The sequence below is a fragment of the Nerophis lumbriciformis genome, linkage group LG13, assembly GCF_033978685.3.
Source record: "Nerophis lumbriciformis linkage group LG13, RoL_Nlum_v2.1, whole genome shotgun sequence".
Classification (NCBI taxonomy): Eukaryota; Metazoa; Chordata; class Actinopteri; order Syngnathiformes; family Syngnathidae; genus Nerophis; species Nerophis lumbriciformis.
The window spans coordinates 42444315-42467581 of record NC_084560.2 but is presented as its reverse complement, the minus strand read 5'-3'; the positions used below and the strand labels follow the sequence as shown (position 1 = coordinate 42467581).

At 40.5% G+C, this 23267-nt stretch overlaps 1 protein-coding gene and 1 long non-coding RNA gene across 3 annotated transcripts in view; both read right to left on the bottom strand.

Annotated features, from left to right (window-relative positions):
• Window positions 1-817: 817 nt before the first annotated feature.
• LOC140679310 (uncharacterized) lies at window positions 818-6839 on the bottom strand. Its single transcript, XR_012050757.1, has 3 exons — window positions 5587-6839; window positions 3174-3714; window positions 818-1301 (listed from the first exon to the last, which is right to left on the bottom strand). It is a non-coding gene; the product is annotated as an uncharacterized lncRNA (long non-coding RNA).
• A 5271-nt stretch (window positions 6840-12110) lies between these two features.
• shox (shox homeobox) overlaps window positions 12111-23267 on the bottom strand; it is a 37777-nt gene continuing 26620 nt past the window's right edge. For both annotated transcript variants that reach the window (XM_061970745.1, XM_061970746.1), the window contains exons 5-6: window positions 13392-13604; window positions 12111-13040 (exon numbers count right to left, since the gene is read on the bottom strand). In XM_061970745.1, the coding sequence (XP_061826729.1) occupies window positions 12948-13040; window positions 13392-13604 (306 nt within the window). In that variant the 3' untranslated portion in view covers window positions 12111-12947. The remainder of the gene's footprint in view (window positions 13041-13391; window positions 13605-23267) is intronic.

Below are 23267 nucleotides of genomic sequence, written 5' to 3'. Positions count from 1 at the left end.
GACGTCCATTGCGGTGGACATTTGTTTCCGGCCTATTTCTTTTGTCAGAGTTGCACATTTTGGGGAAAAAATAGCCCTATTATGCAAAACCTAGACGTCCACTGCAGTGGACATTTGTTTCCGGCATATTTCTTTTGTCAGAGTTGCACATTTTGGGGGAAAAAATAGCTCTATTATGCAAAACCTAGACGTCCACTGCAGTGGACATTTGTTTTTTGGTCTATTATGTCAAAGTTACACATTTGTGGGGTAAATAGCCCCATTATTCATGTCTATAAATGTCCATTGCAGTGGACATTTGTCTATTTATTTTTTTGTCAGCGTTTTGCATTTCATAAAAATAGCCTTGTTATGCAAAACCCAAGTCCACTACAGTGGACATTTGTTTTGGTCTGTTTTGTCAAAGTTACACAATTTGGGAGAAAACTAACCCTGTTATTCATGTCTATAAATGTCCATTGCAGTGGACATTTGTTTTTGGTCTACTACTTTTGGCAGACTTTCACATTTCGGGGGGGAAAAAATAGCCCTGATATGCAAAACCCAGACGTCCACTGCAGTAGACATTTGTTCCCGGCCTATTTCTTTTGTCAGAGTTGCACATTTTGGGGAAAAAATAGCCCTATTATGCAAAACCTAGACGTCCACTGCAGTAGACATTTGTTCCCGGCCTATTTCTTTTGTCAGAGTTGCACATTTTGGGGAAAAAATAGCCCTATTATGCGAAACCCAGACGTCCACTGCAGTGGACATTTGTTCCTGGCCTATTTCTTTTGTCAGAGTTGCACATTTGGCGGGAAAAATAGCCTTGTTATGCAAAACCCAGACGTCCACTGCAGTGGACATTTGTTTTTTGGTCTATTATGTCAAAGTTACACATTTGTGGGGTAAAAAGCCCTCTTATTCATGTCTATTGCAGTGGACATTTGTTTTGGGTCTATTTCTTTTGTCAGAGTTTTAGAATTCAGGGGGGAAATGGTCTTGCGATGCAAACGTCCACTGCAGTGGACATTTGATTTGGTCTGTTTTGTCAAACGTACACATTTTGGAAGAAAACTAACCCTATTATTCATGTCCACAAATGTCCACTGCAGTGGACATTTGTTTTTTGGTCTATTATGTGAAAGTTACACATTTGTGGGGTAAATAGCCCTCTTATTCATGTCTATAAATGTCCATTGCAGTGGACATTTGTTTTGGGTCTATTTCTTTTAAAAGTGTTTTAGAATTCAGGGGGTGGGTGGGGGGTGGTCTTGCTATGCAAAACACAAACGTCCATTGCAGTGGACATTTGTTTTGATCTATTTTGTCAAAGTTACACATTTTGGGGGGTAAATAGCCCTGTTATTCATGTCTATGAATGTCCATTGCAGTGGACATTTGTTTTGGTCTATTGTGTCAAACGTACACAATTTGGGAGAAAACTAACCCCATTATTCATGTCTATAAATGTCCATTGCAGTGGACATTTGTTTTGGGTCTATTTCTTTTGTCAGAGTTTTAGAATTCAGGGGGGAAATGGTCTTGCGATGCAAACGTCCACTGCAGTGGACATTTGTTTTGGTCTGTTTTGTCAAACGTACACATTTTGGGAGAAAACTAACGCCATTATTCATGTCCACAAATGTCCACTGCAGTGGACATTTGTTTTTTGGTCTATTTTGTCAAAGTTACACATTTTGGGGGGTAAATAGCCCTCTTATTCATGTCTATAAATGTCCATTGCAGTGGACATTTGTTTTGGGTCTATTTCTTTTGTCAGAGTTTTAGAATTCAGGGGGGAATTGGTCTTGCGATGCAAACGTCCACTGCAGTGGACATTTGTTTTGGTCTGTTTTGTCAAACGTACACATTTTGGGAGAAAACTAACGCCATTATTCATGTCCACAAATGTCCACTGCAGTGGACATTTGTTTTTTGGTCTATTTTGTCAAAGTTACACATTTTGGGGGGTAAATAGCCCTCTTATTCATGTCTATAAATGTCCATTGCAGTGGACATTTGTTTTGGGTCTATTTCTTTTAACAGTGTTTTAGAATTCAGGGGGGGGGGGTCTTGCTATGCAAAACACAAACGTCCACTGCAGTGGACATTTGTTTTGATCTATTTTGTCAAAGTTACACATTTTGGGGGGTAAATAGCCCTGTTATTCATGTCTATGAATGTCCATTGCAGTGGACATTTGTTTTGGGTCTATTTCTTTTGTCAGACTTTTAGAATTCAGGGGGGAAATTGGTCTTGCGATGCAAACGTCCACTGCACTGGACATGTGTTTTGGTCTGTTTTGTCAAACGTACACAATTTGGGAGAAAACTAACCCTATTATTCATGTCCACAAATGTCCACTGCAGTGGACATTTGTTTTTTGGTCTATTATGTCAAAGTTACACATTTGTGGGGTAAAAAGCCCTCTTATTCATGTCTATAAATGTCCATTGCAGTGGACATTTGTTTTGGTCTATTGTGTCAAACGTACACAATTTGGGAGAAAACTAACCCCATTATTCATGTCTATAAATGTCCATTGCAGTGGACATTTGTGTATTTATTTTTTTGTCAGCGTTTTACATTTCAGGTGGAAAAATAGCCTTGTTATGCAAAACCCAAGTCCACTACAGTGGACATTTGTTTTGGTCTGTTTTGTCAAAGTTACACAATTTGGGAGAAAACTAACCCTGTTATTCATGTCTATAAATGTCCATTGCAGTGGACATTTGTTTTGATCTATTTTGTCGAAGTTACACATTTTGTGGGGAAAATATTCCTGTTATTCGTGTCTATAAATGACCATTGCAGTGGACATTTGTTTTGGGTCTATTTCTTTTGTCAGAGTTTTAGAATTCAGGGGGGAAATGGTCTTGCTATGCAAACGTCCACTGCAGTGGACATGTGTTTTGGTCTGTTTTGTCAAACGTACACATTTTGGGAGAAAACTAACCCTATTATTCATGTCCACAAATGTCCACTGCAGTGGACATTTGTTTTTTGGTCTATTTTGTCAAAGTTACACATTTTGGGGGGTAAATAGCCCTGTTATTCATGTCTATAAATGTCCATTGCAGTGGACATTTGTTTTGGGTCTATTTCTTTTAACAGTGTTTTAGAATTCAGGGGGGGGGGGGGTCTTGCTATGCAAAACACAAACGTCCATTGCAGTGGACATTTGTTTTGACTATTTTGTCAAAGTTACACATTTTGGGGGTAAATAGCCCTGTTATTCATGTCTATAAATGTCCATTGCAGTGGACATTTGTTTTGGTCTATTGTGTCAAACGTACACAATTTGGGAGAAAACTAACCCCATTATTCATGTCTATAAATGTCCATTGCAGTGGACATTTGTTTTGGGTCTATTTCTTTTGTCAGAGTTTTAGAATTCAGGGGGGAAATGGTCTTGCGATGCAAACGTCCACTGCAGTGGACATTTGATTTGGTCTGTTTTGTCAAACGTACACATTTTGGAAGAAAACTAACCCCATTATTCATGTCCACAAATGTCCACTGCAGTGGACATTTGTTTTTTGGTCTATTATGTGAAAGTTACACATTTGTGGGGTAAATAGCCCTCTTATTCATGTCTATAAATGTCCATTGCAGTGGACATTTGTTTTGGGTCTATTTCTTTTAACAGTGTTTTAGAATTCAGGGGGTGGGTGGGGGGTGGTCTTGCTATGCAAAACACAAACGTCCATTGCAGTGGACATTTGTTTTGATCTATTTTGTCAAAGTTACACATTTTGGGGGGTAAATAGCCCTGTTATTCATGTCTATGAATGTCCATTGCAGTGGACATTTGTTTTGGTCTATTGTGTCAAACGTACACAATTTGGGAGAAAACTAACCCCATTATTCATGTCTATAAATGTCCATTGCAGTGGACATTTGTTTTGGGTCTATTTCTTTTGTCAGAGTTTTAGAATTCAGGGGGGAAATGGTCTTGCGATGCAAACGTCCACTGCAGTGGACATTTGTTTTGGTCTGTTTTGTCAAACGTACACATTTTCGGAGAAAACTAACGCCATTATTCATGTCCACAAATGTCCACTGCAGTGGACATTTGTTTTTTGGTCTATTTTGTCAAAGTTACACATTTTGGGGGGTAAATAGCCCTCTTATTCATGTCTATAAATGTCCATTGCAGTGGACATTTGTTTTGGGTCTATTTCTTTTGTCAGAGTTTTAGAATTCAGGGGGGAATTGGTCTTGCGATGCAAACGTCCACTGCAGTGGACATTTGTTTTGGTCTGTTTTGTCAAACGTACACATTTTGGGAGAAAACTAACGCCATTATTCATGTCCACAAATGTCCACTGCAGTGGACATTTGTTTTTTGGTCTATTTTGTCAAAGTTACACATTTTGGGGGGTAAATAGCCCTCTTATTCATGTCTATAAATGTCCATTGCAGTGGACATTTGTTTTGGGTCTATTTCTTTTAACAGTGTTTTAGAATTCAGGGGGGGGGGGTCTTGCTATGCAAAACACAAACGTCCACTGCAGTGGACATTTGTTTTGATCTATTTTGTCAAAGTTACACATTTTGGGGGGTAAATAGCCCTGTTATTCATGTCTATGAATGTCCATTGCAGTGGACATTTGTTTTGGGTCTATTTCTTTTGTCAGACTTTTAGAATTCAGGGGGGAAATTGGTCTTGCGATGCAAACGTCCACTGCACTGGACATGTGTTTTGGTCTGTTTTGTCAAACGTACACAATTTGGGAGAAAACTAACCCTATTATTCATGTCCACAAATGTCCACTGCAGTGGACATTTGTTTTTTGGTCTATTATGTCAAAGTTACACATTTGTGGGGTAAAAAGCCCTCTTATTCATGTCTATAAATGTCCATTGCAGTGGACATTTGTTTTGGTCTATTGTGTCAAACGTACACAATTTGGGAGAAAACTAACCCCATTATTCATGTCTATAAATGTCCATTGCAGTGGACATTTGTGTATTTATTTTTTTGTCAGCGTTTTACATTTCAGGTGGAAAAATAGCCTTGTTATGCAAAACCCAAGTCCACTACAGTGGACATTTGTTTTGGTCTGTTTTGTCAAAGTTACACAATTTGGGAGAAAACTAACCCTGTTATTCATGTCTATAAATGTCCATTGCAGTGGACATTTGTTTTGATCTATTTTGTCGAAGTTACACATTTTGTGGGGAAAATATTCCTGTTATTCGTGTCTATAAATGACCATTGCAGTGGACATTTGTTTTGGGTCTATTTCTTTTGTCAGAGTTTTAGAATTCAGGGGGGAAATGGTCTTGCTATGCAAACGTCCACTGCAGTGGACATGTGTTTTGGTCTGTTTTGTCAAACGTACACATTTTGGGAGAAAACTAACCCTATTATTCATGTCCACAAATGTCCACTGCAGTGGACATTTGTTTTTTGGTCTATTTTGTCAAAGTTACACATTTTGGGGGGTAAATAGCCCTGTTATTCATGTCTATAAATGTCCATTGCAGTGGACATTTGTTTTGGGTCTATTTCTTTTAACAGTGTTTTAGAATTCAGGGGGGGGGGGGGTCTTGCTATGCAAAACACAAACGTCCATTGCAGTGGACATTTGTTTTGACTATTTTGTCAAAGTTACACATTTTGGGGGTAAATAGCCCTGTTATTCATGTCTATAAATGTCCATTGCAGTGGACATTTGTTTTGGTCTATTGTGTCAAACGTACACAATTTGGGAGAAAACTAACCCCATTATTCATGTCTATAAATGTCCATTGCAGTGGACATTTGTTTTGGGTCTATTTCTTTTGTCAGAGTTTTAGAATTCAGGGGGGAAATGGTCTTGCGATGCAAACGTCCACTGCAGTGGACATTTGTTTTGGTCTGTTTTGTCAAACGTACACATTTTGGGAGAAAACTAACGCCATTATTCATGTCCACAAATGTCCACTGCGGTGGACATTTGTTTTTGGTCTATTTTGTCAAAGTTACACATTTTGGGGGGTAAATAGCCCCATTATTCATGTCTATAAATGTCCATTGCAGTGGACATTTGTTTTGGGTCTATTTCTTTTAACAGTGTTTTAGAATTCAGGGGGGGGTCTTGCTATGCAAAACACAAACGTCCACTGCAGTGGACATTTGTTTTGATCTATTTTGTCAAAGTTACACATTTTGGGGGGTAAATAGCCCTGTTATTCATGTCTATGAATGTCCATTGCAGTGGACATTTGTTTTGGGTCTATTTCTTTTGTCAGACTTTTAGAATTCAGGGGGGAAATTGGTCTTGCTATGCAAACGTCCACTGCACTGGACATGTGTTTTGGTCTGTTTTGTCAAACGTACACAATTTGGGAGAAAACTAACCCTATTATTCATGTCCACAAATGTCCACTGCAGTGGACATTTGTTTTTTGGTCTATTATGTCAAAGTTACACATTTGTGGGGTAAAAAGCCCTCTTATTCATGTCTATAAATGTCCATTGCAGTGGACATTTGTTTTGGTCTATTGTGTTAAACGTACACAATTTGGGAGAAAACTAACCCCATTATTCATGTCTATAAATGTCCATTGCAGTAGACATTTGTGTATTTATTTTTTTGTCAGCGTTTTACATTTCGGGTGGAAAAATAGCCTTGTTATGCAAAACCCAAGTCCACTACAGTGGACATTTGTTTTAGTCTGTTTTGTCAAAGTTACACAATTTGGGAGAAAACTAACCCTGTTATTCATGTCTATAAATGTCCATTGCAGTGGACATTTGTTTTTGGTCTACTTCTTTTGGCAGACTTTCACATTTCGGGGGGGGGGGGGAATAGCCCTGATATGCAAAACCCAGACGTCCACTGCAGTAGACATTTGTTCCCGGCCTATTTCTTTTGTCAGAGTTGCACATTTTGGGGAAAAAATAGTCCTATTATGCAAAACCTAGACGTCCACTGCGGTGGACATTTGATCCTGGCCTATTTCTTTTGTCAGAGTTGCACATTTGGCGGGAAAAATAGCCTTGTTATGCAAAACCCAGACGTCCATTGCGGTGGACATTTGTTTCCGGCCTATTTCTTTTGTCAGAGTTGCAAATTTTGCGGAAAAAATAGCCCTATTATGCGAAACCCAGACGTCCACTGCAGTGGACATTTGTTTCCGGCTTATTTCTTTTGTCAGAGTTGCAAATTTTGGGGAAAAAATAGCCCTATTATGCAAAACCTAGACGTCCACTGTAGTGGACATTTGTTCCTGGCCTATTTCTTTTGTCAGAGTTGCACATGTGGCGGGAAAAATAGCCCTGTTATGTGAAACCCAGACGTCCACTGCAGTGGACATTTGTTTCCGGCCTATTTCTTTTATTAGAGTTGCACATTTTGGGGAAAAAATAGCCCTATTATGCAAAACCTAGACGTCCACTGCTGTGGACATTTGTTTCCGGCCTATTTTTTTTGTTTGAGTTGCACATTTGGCGGGAAAAATAACCCTATTATGTGAAACCCAGACGTCCACTGCAGTGGACATTTGTTTCGGGCCTATTTCTTTTGTCAGAGTTGCAAATTTGGCGGGAAAAATAACCCTATTATGCGAAACCCAGACGTCCACTGCAGTGGACATTTGTTTCCGGCCTATTTCTTTTGTTTGAATTGCACATTTGGCGGGAAAAATAACCCTATTATGCGAAACCCAGACGTCCACTGCAGTGGACAATTGTTTCTGGCTTATTTCTTTTGTCAGAGTTGCAAATTTTGGGGAAAAAATAGCCCTATTATGCAAAACCTAGACGTCCACTGCAGTGGACATTTGTTTCCGGCCTATTTCTTTTGTCACAGTTGCACATTTTGGGGAAAAATAGCCCTATTATGCAAAACCTAGACGTCCACTGCAGTGGACATTTGTTTCCAGCCTATTTCTTTTGTCAGAGTTGCAAATTTGGCAGGAAAAATAACCCTATTATGCGAAACCCAGACGTCCACTGCAGTGGACATTTGTTTCCGGCATATTTCTTTTGTCAGAGTTGCACATTTTGGGGAAACAAATAGCTCTATTATGCAAAACCTAGACGTCCACTGCAGTGGACATTTGTTTTTTGGTCTATTATGTCAAAGTTACACATTTGTGGGGTAAATAGCCCCATTATTCATGTCTATAAATGTCCATTGCAGTGGACATTTGTCTATTTATTTTTTTGTCAGCGTTTTGCATTTCATAAAAATAGCCTTGTTATGCAAAACCCAAGTCCACTACAGTGGACATTTGTTTTGGTCTGTTTTGTCAAAGTTACACAATTTGGGAGAAAACTAACCCTGTTATTCATGTCTATAAATGTCCATTGCAGTGGACATTTGTTTTTGGTCTACTTCTTTTGGCAGACTTTCACATTTCGGGGGGGGAAAAAATAGCCCTGATATGCAAAACCCCGACGTCCACTGCAGTGGACATTTGTTCCCGGCCTATTTCTTTTGTCAGAGTTGCACATTTTGGGGAAAAAATAGCCCTATTATGCAAAACCTAGACGTCCACTGCAGTGGACATTTGTTCCTGGCCTATTTCTTTTGTCAGAGTTGCACATTTGGCGGGAAAAATAGCCTTGTTATGCAAAACCCAGACGTCCATTGCGGTGGACATTTGTTTCCGGCCTATTTCTTTTGTCAGAGTTGCACATTTGGCGGGAAAAATAACCCTATTATGCGAAACCCAGACGTCCACTGCAGTGGACAATTGTTTCCGGCCTATTTCTTTTGTCACAGTTGCACATTTTGGGGAAAAATAGCCCTATTATGCAAAACCTAGACGTCCACTGCAGTGGACATTTGTTTCCAGCCTATTTCTTTTGTCAGAGTTGCAAATTTGGCAGGAAAAATAAACCTATTATGCGAAACCCAGACGTCCACTACAGTGGACATTTGTTTCCAGGCTTATTTCTTTTGTCAGATTTGCAAATTTTGGGGAAAAAAATAGCCCTATTATGCAAAACCTAGACGTCCACTGCAGTAGACATTTGTTTCTGGCCTATTTCTTTTGTCAGAGTTGCGAATTTGGCGGGAAGAATAACCCTATTATGCGAAACCCAGACGTCCACTACAGTGGACATTTGTTTCCGGCTTATTTCTTTTGTCAGAGTTGCACATTTGGCGGGAAAAATAACCCTATTATGCGAAACCCAGACGTCCACTACAGTGGACATTTGTTTCCGGCCTATTCCTTTTGTTTGAGTTGCAAATTTGGCAGGAAAAATAACCCTATTATGCAAAACACGGACGTCCATTACAGTGGACATTTGTTTCCGGCCTATTTCTTTTGTTTGAGTTGCACATTTGGCGGGGAAAATAACCCTATTATGTGAAACCCAGACATCCACTGCAGTGGACATTTGTTTCTGGCCTATTTCTTATGTCAGAGTTGCACATTTGGCGGGAAAAATAAACCTATTGTGCGAAACCCAGACGTCCACTGCAGTGGACATTTGTTTCCGGCCTATTTCTTTTGTCAGAGTTGCAAATTTGGCGGGAAAAATAACCCTATTATGCGAAACCCAGACGTCCACTGCAGTGGACATTTGTTTCCGGCCTATTTCTTTTGTTTGAGTTGCACATTTGGCAGGAAAAATAACCCTATTATGCGAAACCCAGACGTCCACTACAGTGAACATTTGTTTCCGGCTTATTTCTTTTGTCAGAGTTGCAAATTTGGCGGGAAAAATAACCCTATTATGCGAAACCCAGATGTCCACTACATTGGACATTTGTTTCCGGCCTATTTCTTTTGTCACAGTTGCAAATTTGGCAGGAAAAATAACCCTATTATGCAAAACCCAGACGTCCACTACAGTGGACATTTGTTTCCGGCTTATTTCTTTTGTCAGAGTTGCAAATTTTAGGGAAAAAATAGCCCTATTATGCAAAACCCAGACGTCCACTGCAGTGGACATTTGTTTCCGGCCTATGTCTTTTGTCAGAGTTGCACATTTTGGGGAAAAAATAACCCTATTATGCGAAACCCAGACGTCCACTACAGTGAACATTTGTTTCCGGCTTATTTCTTTTGTCAGAGTTGCAAATTTGGCGGGAAAAATAACCCTATTATGCGAAACCCAGATGTCCACTGCAGTGGACATTTGTTTCTGGCCTATTTCTTATGTCAGAGTTGCACATTTGGCGGGAAAAATAAACCTATTGTGCGAAACCCAGACGTCCACTGCAGTGGACATTTGTTTCCGGCCTATTTCTTTTGTCAGAGTTGCAAATTTGGCGGGAAAAATAACCCTATTATGCGAAACCCAGACGTCCACTGCAGTGGACATTTGTTTCCGGCCTATTTCTTTTGTTTGAGTTGCACATTTGGCAGGAAAAATAACCCTATTATGCGAAACCCAGACGTCCACTACAGTGAACATTTGTTTCCGGCTTATTTCTTTTGTCAGAGTTGCAAATTTGGCGGGAAAAATAACCCTATTATGCGAAACCCAGATGTCCACTACATTGGACATTTGTTTCCGGCCTATTTCTTTTGTCACAGTTGCAAATTTGGCAGGAAAAATAACCCTATTATGCAAAACCCAGACGTCCACTACAGTGGACATTTGTTTCCGGCTTATTTCTTTTGTCAGAGTTGCAAATTTTAGGGAAAAAATAGCCCTATTATGCAAAACCCAGACGTCCACTGCAGTGGACATTTGTTTCCGGCCTATGTCTTTTGTCAGAGTTGCACATTTTGGGGAAAAAATAACCCTATTATGCGAAACCCAGACGTCCACTACAGTGAACATTTGTTTCCGGCTTATTTCTTTTGTCAGAGTTGCAAATTTGGCGGGAAAAATAACCCTATTATGCGAAACCCAGATGTCCACTGCAGTGGACATTTGTTTCCGGCCTATTTCTTTTGTCAGAGTTGCACATTTGGCAGGAAAAATAACCCTATTATGCGAAACCCAGACGTCCACTACAGTGAACATTTGTTTCCGGCTTATTTCTTTTGTCAGAGTTGCAAATTTGGCGGGAAAAATAACCCTATTATGCGAAACCCAGATGTCCACTGCAGTGGACATTTGTTTCCGGCCTATTTCTTTTGTCAGAGTTGCACATTTGGCAGGAAAAATAACCCTATTATGCGAAACCCAGACGTCCACTACAGTGGACATTTGTTTCCGGCCTATTTCTTTTGTCAGAGTTGCACATTTTGGGGGAAAAAATAGCCCTATTATGCAAAACCTAGACGTCCACTGCAGTGGACATTTGTTTCCGGCCTATTTCTTTTGTCGGAGTTGCAAATTTGGCAGGAAAAATAACCCTATTATGCAAAACCCAGACGTCCACTACAGTGAACATTTGTTTCCGGCTCATTTCTTTTGTCAGAGTTGCAAATTTGGCGGGAAAAATAGCCCTATTATGCGAAACCTAGACGTCCACTGCAATGGACGTTTGTTTCCGGCCTATTTCTTTTGTCAGAGTTGCAAATTTTGGGGAAAAATAGCCCTATTATGCAAAACCTAGACGTCCACTGCAGTGGACATTTGTTTGCGGCCTATTTCTTTTGTCAGAGTTGCACATTTTGGGGGAAAAATAGCCCTGTTATGCAAAACCCAGACGTCCACTGCAGTGGACATTTGTTTTCAGGCTTATTTCTTTTGTCAGAGTTGCACATTTTGGGGAAAAAATAACCCTGTCATGCAAAACCTAGACGTCCACTGCAGTGGACATTTGTTTCCGACCTATTTCTTTTGTCAACCCGTTGTGCAAAACCCAGACGTCCACTGCAGTGGACATTTGTTTCCGGCCTATTTCTTTTGTCAGAGTTGCACATTTGGCAGGAAAAATAACCCCATTATGCAAAACTTAGACATCCACTACAGTGGACATTTGTTTCCGGCCTATTTCTTTTGTTTGAATTGCACATTTGGCAGGAAAAATAACCCTATTATGCAAAACCCAGACGTCCACTGCAGTGGACATTTGTTTCCGGCCTATTTCTTTTGTCAGAGTTGCACATTTTGGGGAAAAAAATAGCCCTATTATGCAAAACCTAGACGTCCACTACAGTGGACATTTGTTTCCGGCCTATTTCTTTTGTCAGAGTTGCACATTTTAGGGAAAAAATAACCTTGTCATGCAAAACTCAGACGTCCACTGCAGTGGACATTTGTTTCCGGCTTATTTTATTTTTTGTCAGAGTTGCACATTTTGGGGAAAAAAATAGCCCTGTTATTCATGTCCACTGCAGTGGACGGCAGCTCCCTAAGCTACGGGAACAAAACTAAAACATGGTATGTTCTAAGTGACGTAGCGAATTAGCGCAAGCTAAGAATATGAACTCATTGCATCATCAGAATATATCTGCCAACAGCAAACATGTCTCTCCCACTTTGGACACCCCTGAAACATGGCACCCTGTTTGTTTGTCCGGAATCCAACAAAATATACACACGGCGTCAAAGAAAACCGAAACAAAATGGACTAACTTTTCTTTCTTTTTTTTTTTGCCTCACTATTTACAGTATTGCACTTAAAACTGCACACTTTGCATTTCAGTTTGACTTGACGTCTTCATGGTTCTTTTCCCAAATACTGAAACAAAATCGGTTATACCCTTTATCCTTTTTTTTTTTTTTTTTTTTTTTTTGGCTGATATCAAATGTCCCTCCGCTTTATTATTAGTACCTTTTTTTTTTAAAAGAAAAAAAAAAATGTAATAATAAAGTAGTATCTCGCTTCTTGTAAACACCCTGAAGTGCAAAGGCTGTCTTCACTTCTTTAGCCAACGGAAAAGGGAGAAGAAGGTCTGAGAAGGGGGTGGGGGGGTGTTTGGGGGTCGTCATGGAGGTTGTCGCTTCCGTTCGTAGGGAGGAGACGAGCTGGAGGGCCCCCGTGCACGCTTGTGAACAAACACGGCCGCTTCTTCAAGTTTGTTAGAGCCGACAGAGAGGCAATGAGGGGTGGGCGTCAAAGGCGTGTGTCCCCCGTCCCCACCCCCGTCCCCCTAACCCCCGTGGCGGGCCCTCAGACGGACATCCACATGTGTTTGTACGGTCCCCGGGTCTGTGTGATCTGTGCCTGGAGTGGACTGAGCCACTGGCCCCGCAGAAGTCCTGCCTGTTGGGGCGAAAAGTAGAAGGTGACTTCATTGGTATTTCATTAGCGCTCCGCTGGAAAAGTGGTTTGTTTTGGCAGCTGCTCTTTTTGTGACAATTTAACCCCCCCTGACCCCCCCAACCTCCCTTTTTTTTTTTTTTTTTAAATGTCTTCCTCCAAAAAACATACGCCCCTTCTCTCTGTGCTCGTCTCAGTGTTTAGTTTTAGCTGCGAGGGTCACAGGCTTGTGTGAGAGGCCATTATCGGGCGAGGAGGAGGAGGGTGGTGGTGGTGGTGGAGGTGGTAGGGTGGGGTGTCGGGCGCCCCCCGGCTCGGGGGTCAGAGTCCCAGAGCCTCGGCGTGTTTCCTTGCCTTGAGTCGCAGGTCGGCGATGCTGGAGTTCTTGCTGTTGCTCTTGGCCGCCGCCGCCACCGCCGCCGCCGCCGAGGCCGAGTCGGCCAGCGAGGCGATTGGTAGTCCGAAGGGAGGGGGCGGGAACATCAGGTAGGGGGCGTGGGCGGCCAGGTGCGGGTGCAGGTGCGGGTGGGAGTGGGCGACGCCGTCCAGCTGGAGCTGCGCTTGGACCTGGGAGGGCAAAAACAAACAAAAAAGCGAGTTTTAGCCGAGTGTTGCTTTTTGTGCCTTTTACACAGAATACCAGCAGAATTATGAACACAATCATTTTGTGCCTTTTACACAGAACACCAGCAGAATTATCAACACAATCGTGTTTGTGCCTTTCATAGAGAACACAGGCAGAATTATGAACACAATCATTTGGTGCCTTTTACACAGAACACTAGCAGAATTATGAACACAATCATTTGGTGCCTTTTACACGGAACACCAGCAGAATTATGACCACAGTCGTTTTGTGCCTTTCACACAGAACACCAGCAGAATTATGAACACAGTCGTTTTTGTGCCTTTTACACAGAACACCAGCGGAATTATGAACACAATCATTTTGTGCCTTTCACACAGAACACCAGCGGAATTATGAACACAATCGTGTTTGTGCCTTTCATACAGAACACCAGCAGAATTATGAACACAATCATTTGGTGCCTTTTACACAGAACACCAGCAGAATTATGAACACAATCATTTGGTGCCTTTTACACAGAACACCAGCAGAATTATGAACACAGTCGTTTTTGTGCCTTTCACATAGAACACCAGCAGAATTATGAATACAGTCGTTTTGTGCCTTTCACACAGAACACCAGCAGAATTATGAACACAATCATTTGGTGCCTTTTACAGAGAACACCAGCAGAATTATGAACACAATCATGTAGTGCCTTTCACACAGAACACCAGCGGAATTATGAACACAATCGTTTGGTGCCTTTCACACAGAACACCAGCAGAATTATGAACACAATCATTTGGTGCCTTTTACACAGAACACCAGCAGAATTATGAACACAATCATGTAGTGCCTTTTACACAGAACACCAGCAGAATTATGAACACAATCATTTTGTGCCTTTCACACAGAACACCAGCGGAATTATGAACACAATCGTGTTTGTGCCTTTCATACAGAACACCAGCAGAATTATGAACACAATCATTTGGTGCCTTTTACACAGAACACCAGCAGAATTATGAACACAGTCATTTTTGTGCCTTTCATACAGAACACAGGCAGAATTATGAACACAATCATTTGGTGCCTTTTACACAGAACACCAGCAGAATTATGAACACAATCGTTTGGTGCCTTTCCCACAGAACACCAGCAGAATTATCAACACAATCATGTAGTGCCTTTTAAACAGAACACCAGCAGAATTATGAACACAATCGTGTTTGTGCCTTTCATACAGAACACCAGCAGAATTATGAACACAGTCGTTTTTGTGCCTTTCACACGGAACACCTAAACTACTTTTATTGGCTGTGTGAAAGGGAAAGCTACTAACCCCGAAGACAGAACATTGTTGGCTCAACTTAGTCCCAACATTAGGTTGTTTGTACAGAACAGCAACTTGCAAAAAAGGCATAAAGTCTTTTGAAAAGGGCTACAATACCCCCAAAGCCAGAATATTGCCAGGTCAACTTTATTATCCCTACTTAAATGATGAAAAATCCTGACCTACAGGAAGTTAGAAACACTGGAAAATTTGGTAGTCAACTTTGTTTTCCGCCCTAAAAGATGGAACAACCTGACTTTTAAAGCCAGAAAATTGCCAGGTCAGGTTTATTACCCGCCCCCTAAAAGTTGCAAAATCCTAACTTTTGAAGCCATAAAATTGACAGGTCAGGTTTATTATCCCTACTTAAATGATGAAAAATCCTGACTTACAGGAAGTTAGAAACGCTGGAAAATTTGGTAGTCAACTTTATTTTCCGCCCTAAAAGATGAAACAACCTGACTTTTAAAGCCAGAAAATTGCCAGCTCGTCTTTATTATCCCACCTTAAATGATGAAAAATCATTGCTCACAGGAAGTTAGAAAATTGCTACTCCCCCCAGAGGCTGAACATTTTTTGCAGTAAACTGTATTGTCCTGACAAAAATCCTGACTTTTACAGACTGTAAAAAAGGGCGACTATCCCCAAAACTGGAAAATTCAGTTTTATTATCTTTTCCAAACGGTTGTAAGAGCCTGACTTTTACAGACAGTTAAAAAAGGGCTACTACCCTTAAAGCCTAACAGAAAATTAGCAAAGTGCTACTATCTCCTTAGCTGGAAAATTTGGGGGTCAACTTCATTATCCTCCCCTCAAGATAGAACATCTTTGGAAAAAAAAAAAAGGCCGGGAAAATTTGGTAAAGGCTAGAAAATTCGGACTTTTACAGTACCGTATTTTTCGGAGTATAAGTCGCACAACAGAACAAATACCCAGAATCACTTGCAGCACTAACTCTTCTGGGACGCTACAATATACACCCCCCGCTACCTCCTACTCCCCCACCTCAACCCCGCCCACCTCAACCTCCTCATGCTCTCTCAGGGAGAGCATGTCCCAAATTCCAAGCTGCTGTTTTGAGGCATGTTAAAAAAAAAGAATGCAATTTGTGACTTCAATAATAAATATGGCAGTGCCATGTTGGCATTTTTTTTCCATAACTTGAGTTGATTTATTTTGGAAATAAACCGTATTGTCCTGACAAAAATCCTGACTTTTACAGACGGTAAAAAAGGGCGACTATCCCCAAAACTGGAAAATTCAGCTTTATTATCTTTTCTTAACGGTTGTAAGAGCCTGACTTTTACAGGAGTTAAAAAAGGGCTACTACCCCTAAAGCCTAACAGAAAATTAGCAAAGTGCTACTATCTCCTTAGCTGGAAAATTTGGGGGTCAACTTCATTATCCTCCCCTCAAGATAGAACATCTTTGGGGGAAAAAAAAAGGCCGGGAAAATTTGGTAAAGGCTAGAAAATTCGGACTTTTACAGTACTGTATTTTTCGGAGTATAAGTCGCACAACAGAACAAATACCCAGAATCCCTTTCAGCACTAACTCTTCCGGGACGCTACAATATACACTCCCCGCTACCTCCTACTCCCCCACCTCAACCCCGCCCACCTCAACCTCCTCATGCTCTCTCAGGGAGAGCATGTCCCAAATTCCAAGCTGCTGTTTTGAGGCATGTTAAAAAAAAAAAATGCAATTTGTGACTTCAATAATAATGTTGGCATTTTTTTCCATAACTTGAGTTGATTTATTTTGGAAGTAAACTGTATTGTCCTGACAAAAATCCTGACTTTTACAGACGGTAAAAAAGGGCGACTATCCCCAAAACTGGAAAATTCAGCTTTATTATCTTTTCCTAACGGTTGTAAGAGCCTGACTTTTACAGACAGTTAAAAAAGGGCTACTACCCCTAAAGCCTAACAGAAAATTACCAAAGTGCTACTATCCCCTTAGCTGTAAAATTTGGGGGTCAACTTCATTATCCTCCCCTAAAGACAGAACATCTTTGGAAAAAAAAAAAGGCCGGGAAAATTTGGTAAAGGCTAGAAAATTCGGACTTTTACAGTACCGTATTTTTCGGAGTATAAGTCGCACAACAGAACAAATACCCAGAATCCCTTTCAGCGCTAACTCTTCCGGGACGCTACAATATACACTCCCCGCTACCTCCTACTCCCCCACCTCAACCCCGCCCACCTCAACCTCCTCATGCTCTCTCAGGGAGAGCATGTCCAAAATTCCAAGCTGCTGTTTTGAGGCATGTTAAAAAAAAATAATGCAATTTGTGACTTCAATAATAAATATGGCAGTGCCATGTTGGCATTTTTTTTTCTCCATAACTTGAGTTGATTTATTTTGGAAGTAAACTGTATTGTCCTGACAAAAATCCTGACTTTTACAGACGGTAAAAAAGGGCGACTATCCCCAAAACTGGAAAATTCAGCTTTATTATCTTTTCTTAACGGTTGTAAGAGCCTGACTTTTACAGGAGTTAAAAAAGGGCTACTACCCCTAAAGCTTAACAGAAAGTTAGCAAAGTGCTACTATCCCCTTAGCTGGAAAATTTGGGGGTCAACTTCATTATCCTCCCCTCAAGATAGAACATCTTTGGAAAAAAAAAAAGGCCGGTAAAATTTGGTAAAGGCTAGAAAATTCGGACTTTTACAGTACCGTATTTTTCGGAGTATAAGTCGCACAACAGAACAAATACCCAGAATCACTTGCAGCACTATCTCTTCCGGGACGCTACAATATACACCCCCCCCGCTACCTCCTACTCCCCCACCTCAACCTCCTCATGCTCTCTCAGGGAGAGCATGTCCCAAATTCCAAGCTTCTGTTTTGAGGCATGTTAAAAAAATTAATGCAATTTGTGACTTCAATAATAATGTTGGCATTTTTTTCCATAACTTGAGTTGATTTATTTTGGAAGTAAACTGTATTGTCCTGACAAAAATCCTGACTTTTACAGACGGTAAAAAAGGGCGACTATCCCCAAAACTGGAAAATTCAGCTTTATTATCTTTTCCTAACGGTTGTAAGAGCCTGACTTTTACAGACAGTTAAAAAAGGGCTACTACCCCTAAAGCCTAACAGAAAATTACCAAAGTGCTACTATCCCCTTAGCTGTAAAATTTGGGGGTCAACTTCATTATCCTCCCCTAAAGACAGAACATCTTTGGAAAAAAAAAAAGGCCGGGAAAATTTGGTAAAGGCTAGAAAATTCGGACTTTTACAGTACCGTATTTTTCGGAGTATAAGTCGCACAACAGAACAAATACCCAGAATCCCTTTCAGCACTAACTCTTCCGGGACGCTACAATATACACCCCCCCGCTACCTCCTACTCCCCCACCTCAACCTCCTCATGCTCTCTCAGGGAGAGCATGTCCCAAATTCCAAGCTGCTGTTTTGAGGCATGTTCAAAAAAAATAATGCAATTTGTGACTTCAATAATAAATATGGCAGTGCCATGTTGGCATTTGTTTTCCATAACTTGAGTTGATTTATTTTGGAAAACCTTGTTACATTGTTTAATGCATCCAGCGGGGCATCACAACAAAATTAGGCATAATAATGTGTTAATTCCACCACTGTATATATCGGTATCGGTTGATATCGGTATCGGTAATTAAGAGTTGGACAATATCGGGATATCGGTAAAAAAGCCATTATCGGACATCTCTAGTTTTCATCTTGCAAAAGGGAAGCGATTGTTACTACCGTATTTTTCGGAGTATAAGTCGCACAACAGAACAAATACCCAGAATCCCTTTCAGCACTAACTCTTCCGGGACGCTACAATATACACCCCCCGCTACCTCCTACTCCCCCACCTCAACCCCGCCCACCTCAACCTCCTCATGCTCTCTCAGGGAGAGCTTGTCCCAAATTCCAAGCTGCTGTTTTGAGGCATGTTAAAAAAAAAATAATGCAATTTGTGACTTCAATAATAAATATATAAATATATATATATAAAAAAATATATATATATATAAAAAAAATTTAAAAAAAATAATAATAATAATAATAATAATAATAATAATAAATATGGCAGTGCCATGTTGGCATTTGTTTTCCATAACTTGAGTTGATTTATTTTGGAAAACCTTGTTACATTGTTTAATGCATCCAGCGGGGCATCACAACAAAATTAGGCATAATAATGTGTTCATTCCACCACTGTATATATCGGTATCGCTTGATATCGGAATCGGCAATTAAGAGTTGGACAATATCGGAATATCGGATATCGGCAAAAAAGCCATTATCGGACATCTCTAGTTTTCATCTTGGAAAAGGGAAGCGATTGTTACTACCGTATTTTTCGGAGTATAAGTCACACAACAGAACAAATACCCAGAATCCCTTTCAGCACTAACTCTTCCGGGACGCTACAATATACACCCCACCGCTACCTCCTACTCCCCCACCTCAACCTCCTCATGCTCTCTCAGGGAGAGCATGTCCCAAATTCCAAGCTGCTGTTTTGAGGCATGTTAAAAAAAATAATGCACTTTGTGACTTCAATAATAAATATGGCAGTGCCATGTTGGCATTTTTTTTTCCATAACTTGAGTTGATTTATTTTGGAAAACCTTGTTACATTGTTTAATGCATCCAGCGGGGCATCACAACAAAATTAGGCATAATAATGTGTTCATTCCACCACTGTATATATCGGTATCGCTTGATATCGGAATCGGTAATTAAGAGTTGGACAATATCGGAATATTGTCGAAAAAGCCATTATCGGACATCTCTAGTTTTCATCTTGCAAAAGGGAAGCGATTGTTATGTGTGGATGTGAGTGTGAATGTTGTCTGTCTATCTGTGTTGGCCCTGCGATGAGGTGGCGACTTGTCCAGGGTGTACCCCGCCTTCCGCCCGATTGTAGCTGAGATAGGCTCCAGCGCCCCCCGCGACCCCAAAGGGAATAAGCGGTAGAAAATGGATGGATGGATGTTACTACCGTATTTTTCGGAGTATAAGTCGCTCCGGAGTATAAGTCGCACAACAGAACAAATACCCAGAGTCCCTTTCAGCACTAACTCTTCCGGGACGCTACAATATACACCCGCCGCTACCTCCTACTCCCCCACCTCAACCCCGCCCACCTCAACCTCCTCATGCTCTCTCAGGGAGAGCATGTCCCAAATTCCAAGCTGCTGTTTTGAGGCATGTTAAAAAAAAAAAATGCAATTTGTGACTTCAATAATAAATATGGCAGTGCCATGTTGGCATTTTTTTTTCCATAACTTGAGTTGATTTATTTTGGAAAACCTTGTTACATTGTTTAATGCATCCAGCGGAGCATCACAACAAAATTAGGCATAATAATGTGTTCATTCCACCACTGTATATATCGGTATCGCTTGATATCGGAATCGGCAATTAAGAGTTGGACAATATCGGAATATCGGATATCGGCAAAAAAGCCATTATCGGACATCTCTAGTTTTCATCTTGGAAAAGGGAAGCGATTGTTACTACCGTATTTTCCGGAGTATAAGTCACACAACAGAACAAATACCCAGAATCCCTTACAGCACTAACTCTTCCGGGACGCTACAATATACACCCCCCGCTACCCCCTACTCCCCCACCTCAACCTACTCATGCTCTCTCAGGGAGAGCATGTCCCAAATTCCAAGCTGCTGTGTTGAGGCATGTTAAAAAAAATGACTTTTACAGGAGTTAAAAAAGGGCTACCACCCCTAAAGCCGGAAAATTGGCGGGTCGACTTTTGATCCCCACTAAAAGGCGTATAATCCCGACTTGTGCGGCCCGCAACACATTTGTTCAATTCAGTCGGAGGCGCTTATGCCCTTTTGGAACCTTGTTATCCTGACGATGTATTTCCATTGCATAAATAAACAATTTTGCACTGAAAAGATACGCTGGTATTTGGAGTTATAAATATTTATCCAGACATATTCCTGAGTCAAACGCGGCGGCGAAAAAAAAAGCGAGAAAGAAGCCGTATCAATTTTCACATTCTGGCCAATTATTTTTGTAAAAAGCAGGAGGTGAAAATTAAGCGTGCGCTGACTTCAGAGGAGCAGGAAGAAGACGAGCCGAGAGCCGCTTGCCATTTCTCATGTGGCTCAAAAAGCATGAACAAGCGAGAAAGTATTTGCTGCTTGGCTTTTCCAGGCCAAATACCAGCAAAGAAAACTTCACTACATGCCTTTTTCTGTGTGTGTGTGTGTGTGTGTGTGTGTGTGTGTGTGCGTGTGTGTGTGTGTGCGCGCGCGCGAAAAGATGCAAATGAAAGTGAAGTCGGACGATGTTCTGAGTTAGTGTTGCCTAGCAACACAAGGCCAAACAAACGTAATGACAGCCGTAATATGAAAACTATGAAATGACATGTTTGCCATGAAATCTTGTTTCAAACAAGACCTTTGTTTGTACACTCAGAGGGATTACAATGGAGGGAACGGATTAATTCTAGTTCTGTTATTTACAAATTAGTGTTGTCCCGATACCAATATTTTTCTAAATAAAAGGGGACCACAAAAAATGTAATTATTGGCTTTATTTTAACAAAAAAATCTTAGGGTACATTAAACATATGTGTCATGTCTGTGTAATCATGTTTTGTTTTAAGTCGTGTTTTGTTTAGTTTCTGGCTTTTCACTCCCTTGTCTTGTTTGCATGATTACCCATTAGTTTCACCCGTTCCACGTTCGGACTCATTGTGCACTCTTGTTTGTCACCATAGCAACCATTAGTTTTCACCTGTCACGTCACGCACCTGTTTCACGTTTTGAGTCGCGCACCTGCTTTCACTAATCATGTCCGTAGTATTTAAGTTCATTCATTTTCTGTTGTTCGTCCTGACGACAACCCCGCATTCTTACCCCTGTCACACTCTATGTATTTCTGCGCACTTCATGCCATGTCAAGTAAGTTTTGTTTTGATTCATGCCACAGTTAGTGTTTTGTTTAATTGTTCATAGTTTCTGCCAATGTGCAAGTTTTGTGTTTATAGTCTAGTTTTGTACCTCCGCCCCTGTGCGCGCCTTTTGTTTGATCATTTCTTTGTAGTTATAGTGTTAAATAAATCATGTATTTACCTTCACGCCATGACTGGTCCAAATGTTCATTTGCACCTCGGGAGAACAAACCAAGCCATAGTCCTAGTCCTGACAATATGTTTATTATTGCAATGTTTGTCCTTAAATAAAATAGTGAACATACTAGACAACTTGTCTTTAAAGTAAACAAAGACTCTTAATTAGTCGTATGCAGTAACATATTGTGTCATTTACACACCTATTATTTTGTACACATCATTAAGGACAAGCGGTAGAAAATGAATTATTAATCTACTTGTTCATTTACTGTTAATATCTGCTTACTTTCTCTTTTAACATGTTCTATCTACACTTCTGTTAAAATGTAATAATCACTTATTCTTCTCTTCTTTGATACTTTACATTAGTTTTGGATGATACCACACATTTGGGTATCGATCCGATACCAAGTAGTTACAGGATCATACATTGGTTATATTCAAAGTCTATCCCCAAAACTGGAAAATTCAGCTTTATTATCTTTTCCTAACAGTTGTAAGAGCCTGACTTTTACAGACAGTTAAAAAGGGACATCCTAAAAACTGGAAAATCGACGGGTCAGATTTTTTATCGCCCAGAAAAGGTGAAAAATCCCGACTTTCACAGGAAGTTAGAAAAAGACTACTTCACCCTTAGCCGGAAAATTGTCAGGTCAATGCTGGAAAATTTGGTAGTCAACTTTATTTTCCGCCCTAAAAAATGGAACAACCTGACTTTTAAAGCCAGAAAATTGCCAGGTCATGTTTATTACCCGCCCCCTAAAAGTTGCAAAATCCTAACTTTTGAAGCCAGAAAATTGCCAGGTCAGGTTTATTATCCCTACTTAAATGATGAAAAATCCTGACTTACAAGAAGTTATAAACGCTGGAAAATTTGGTAGTCAACTTTATTTTCCGCCCTAAAAGATGGAACAACCTGACTTTTAAAGCCAGAAAATTGCCAGCTCGTCTTTATTATCCCTACCTTAAATGATGAAAAATCATTGCTCACAGGAAGTTAGAAAATTGCTCCTCCCCCCAGAGGCTGAACATTTTTTGCAGTAAACTGTATTGTCCTGACAAAAATCCTGACTTTTACAGACGGTAAAAAAAACTGGAAAATTCAGCTTTATTATCTTTTCCTAACAGTTGTAAGAGCCTGACTTTTACAGACAGTTAAAAAGGCACATCCCAAAAACTGGAAAATCGACGGGTCAGATTTTTTATCGCCCAGAAAAGGTGAAAAATCCTGACTTTCAC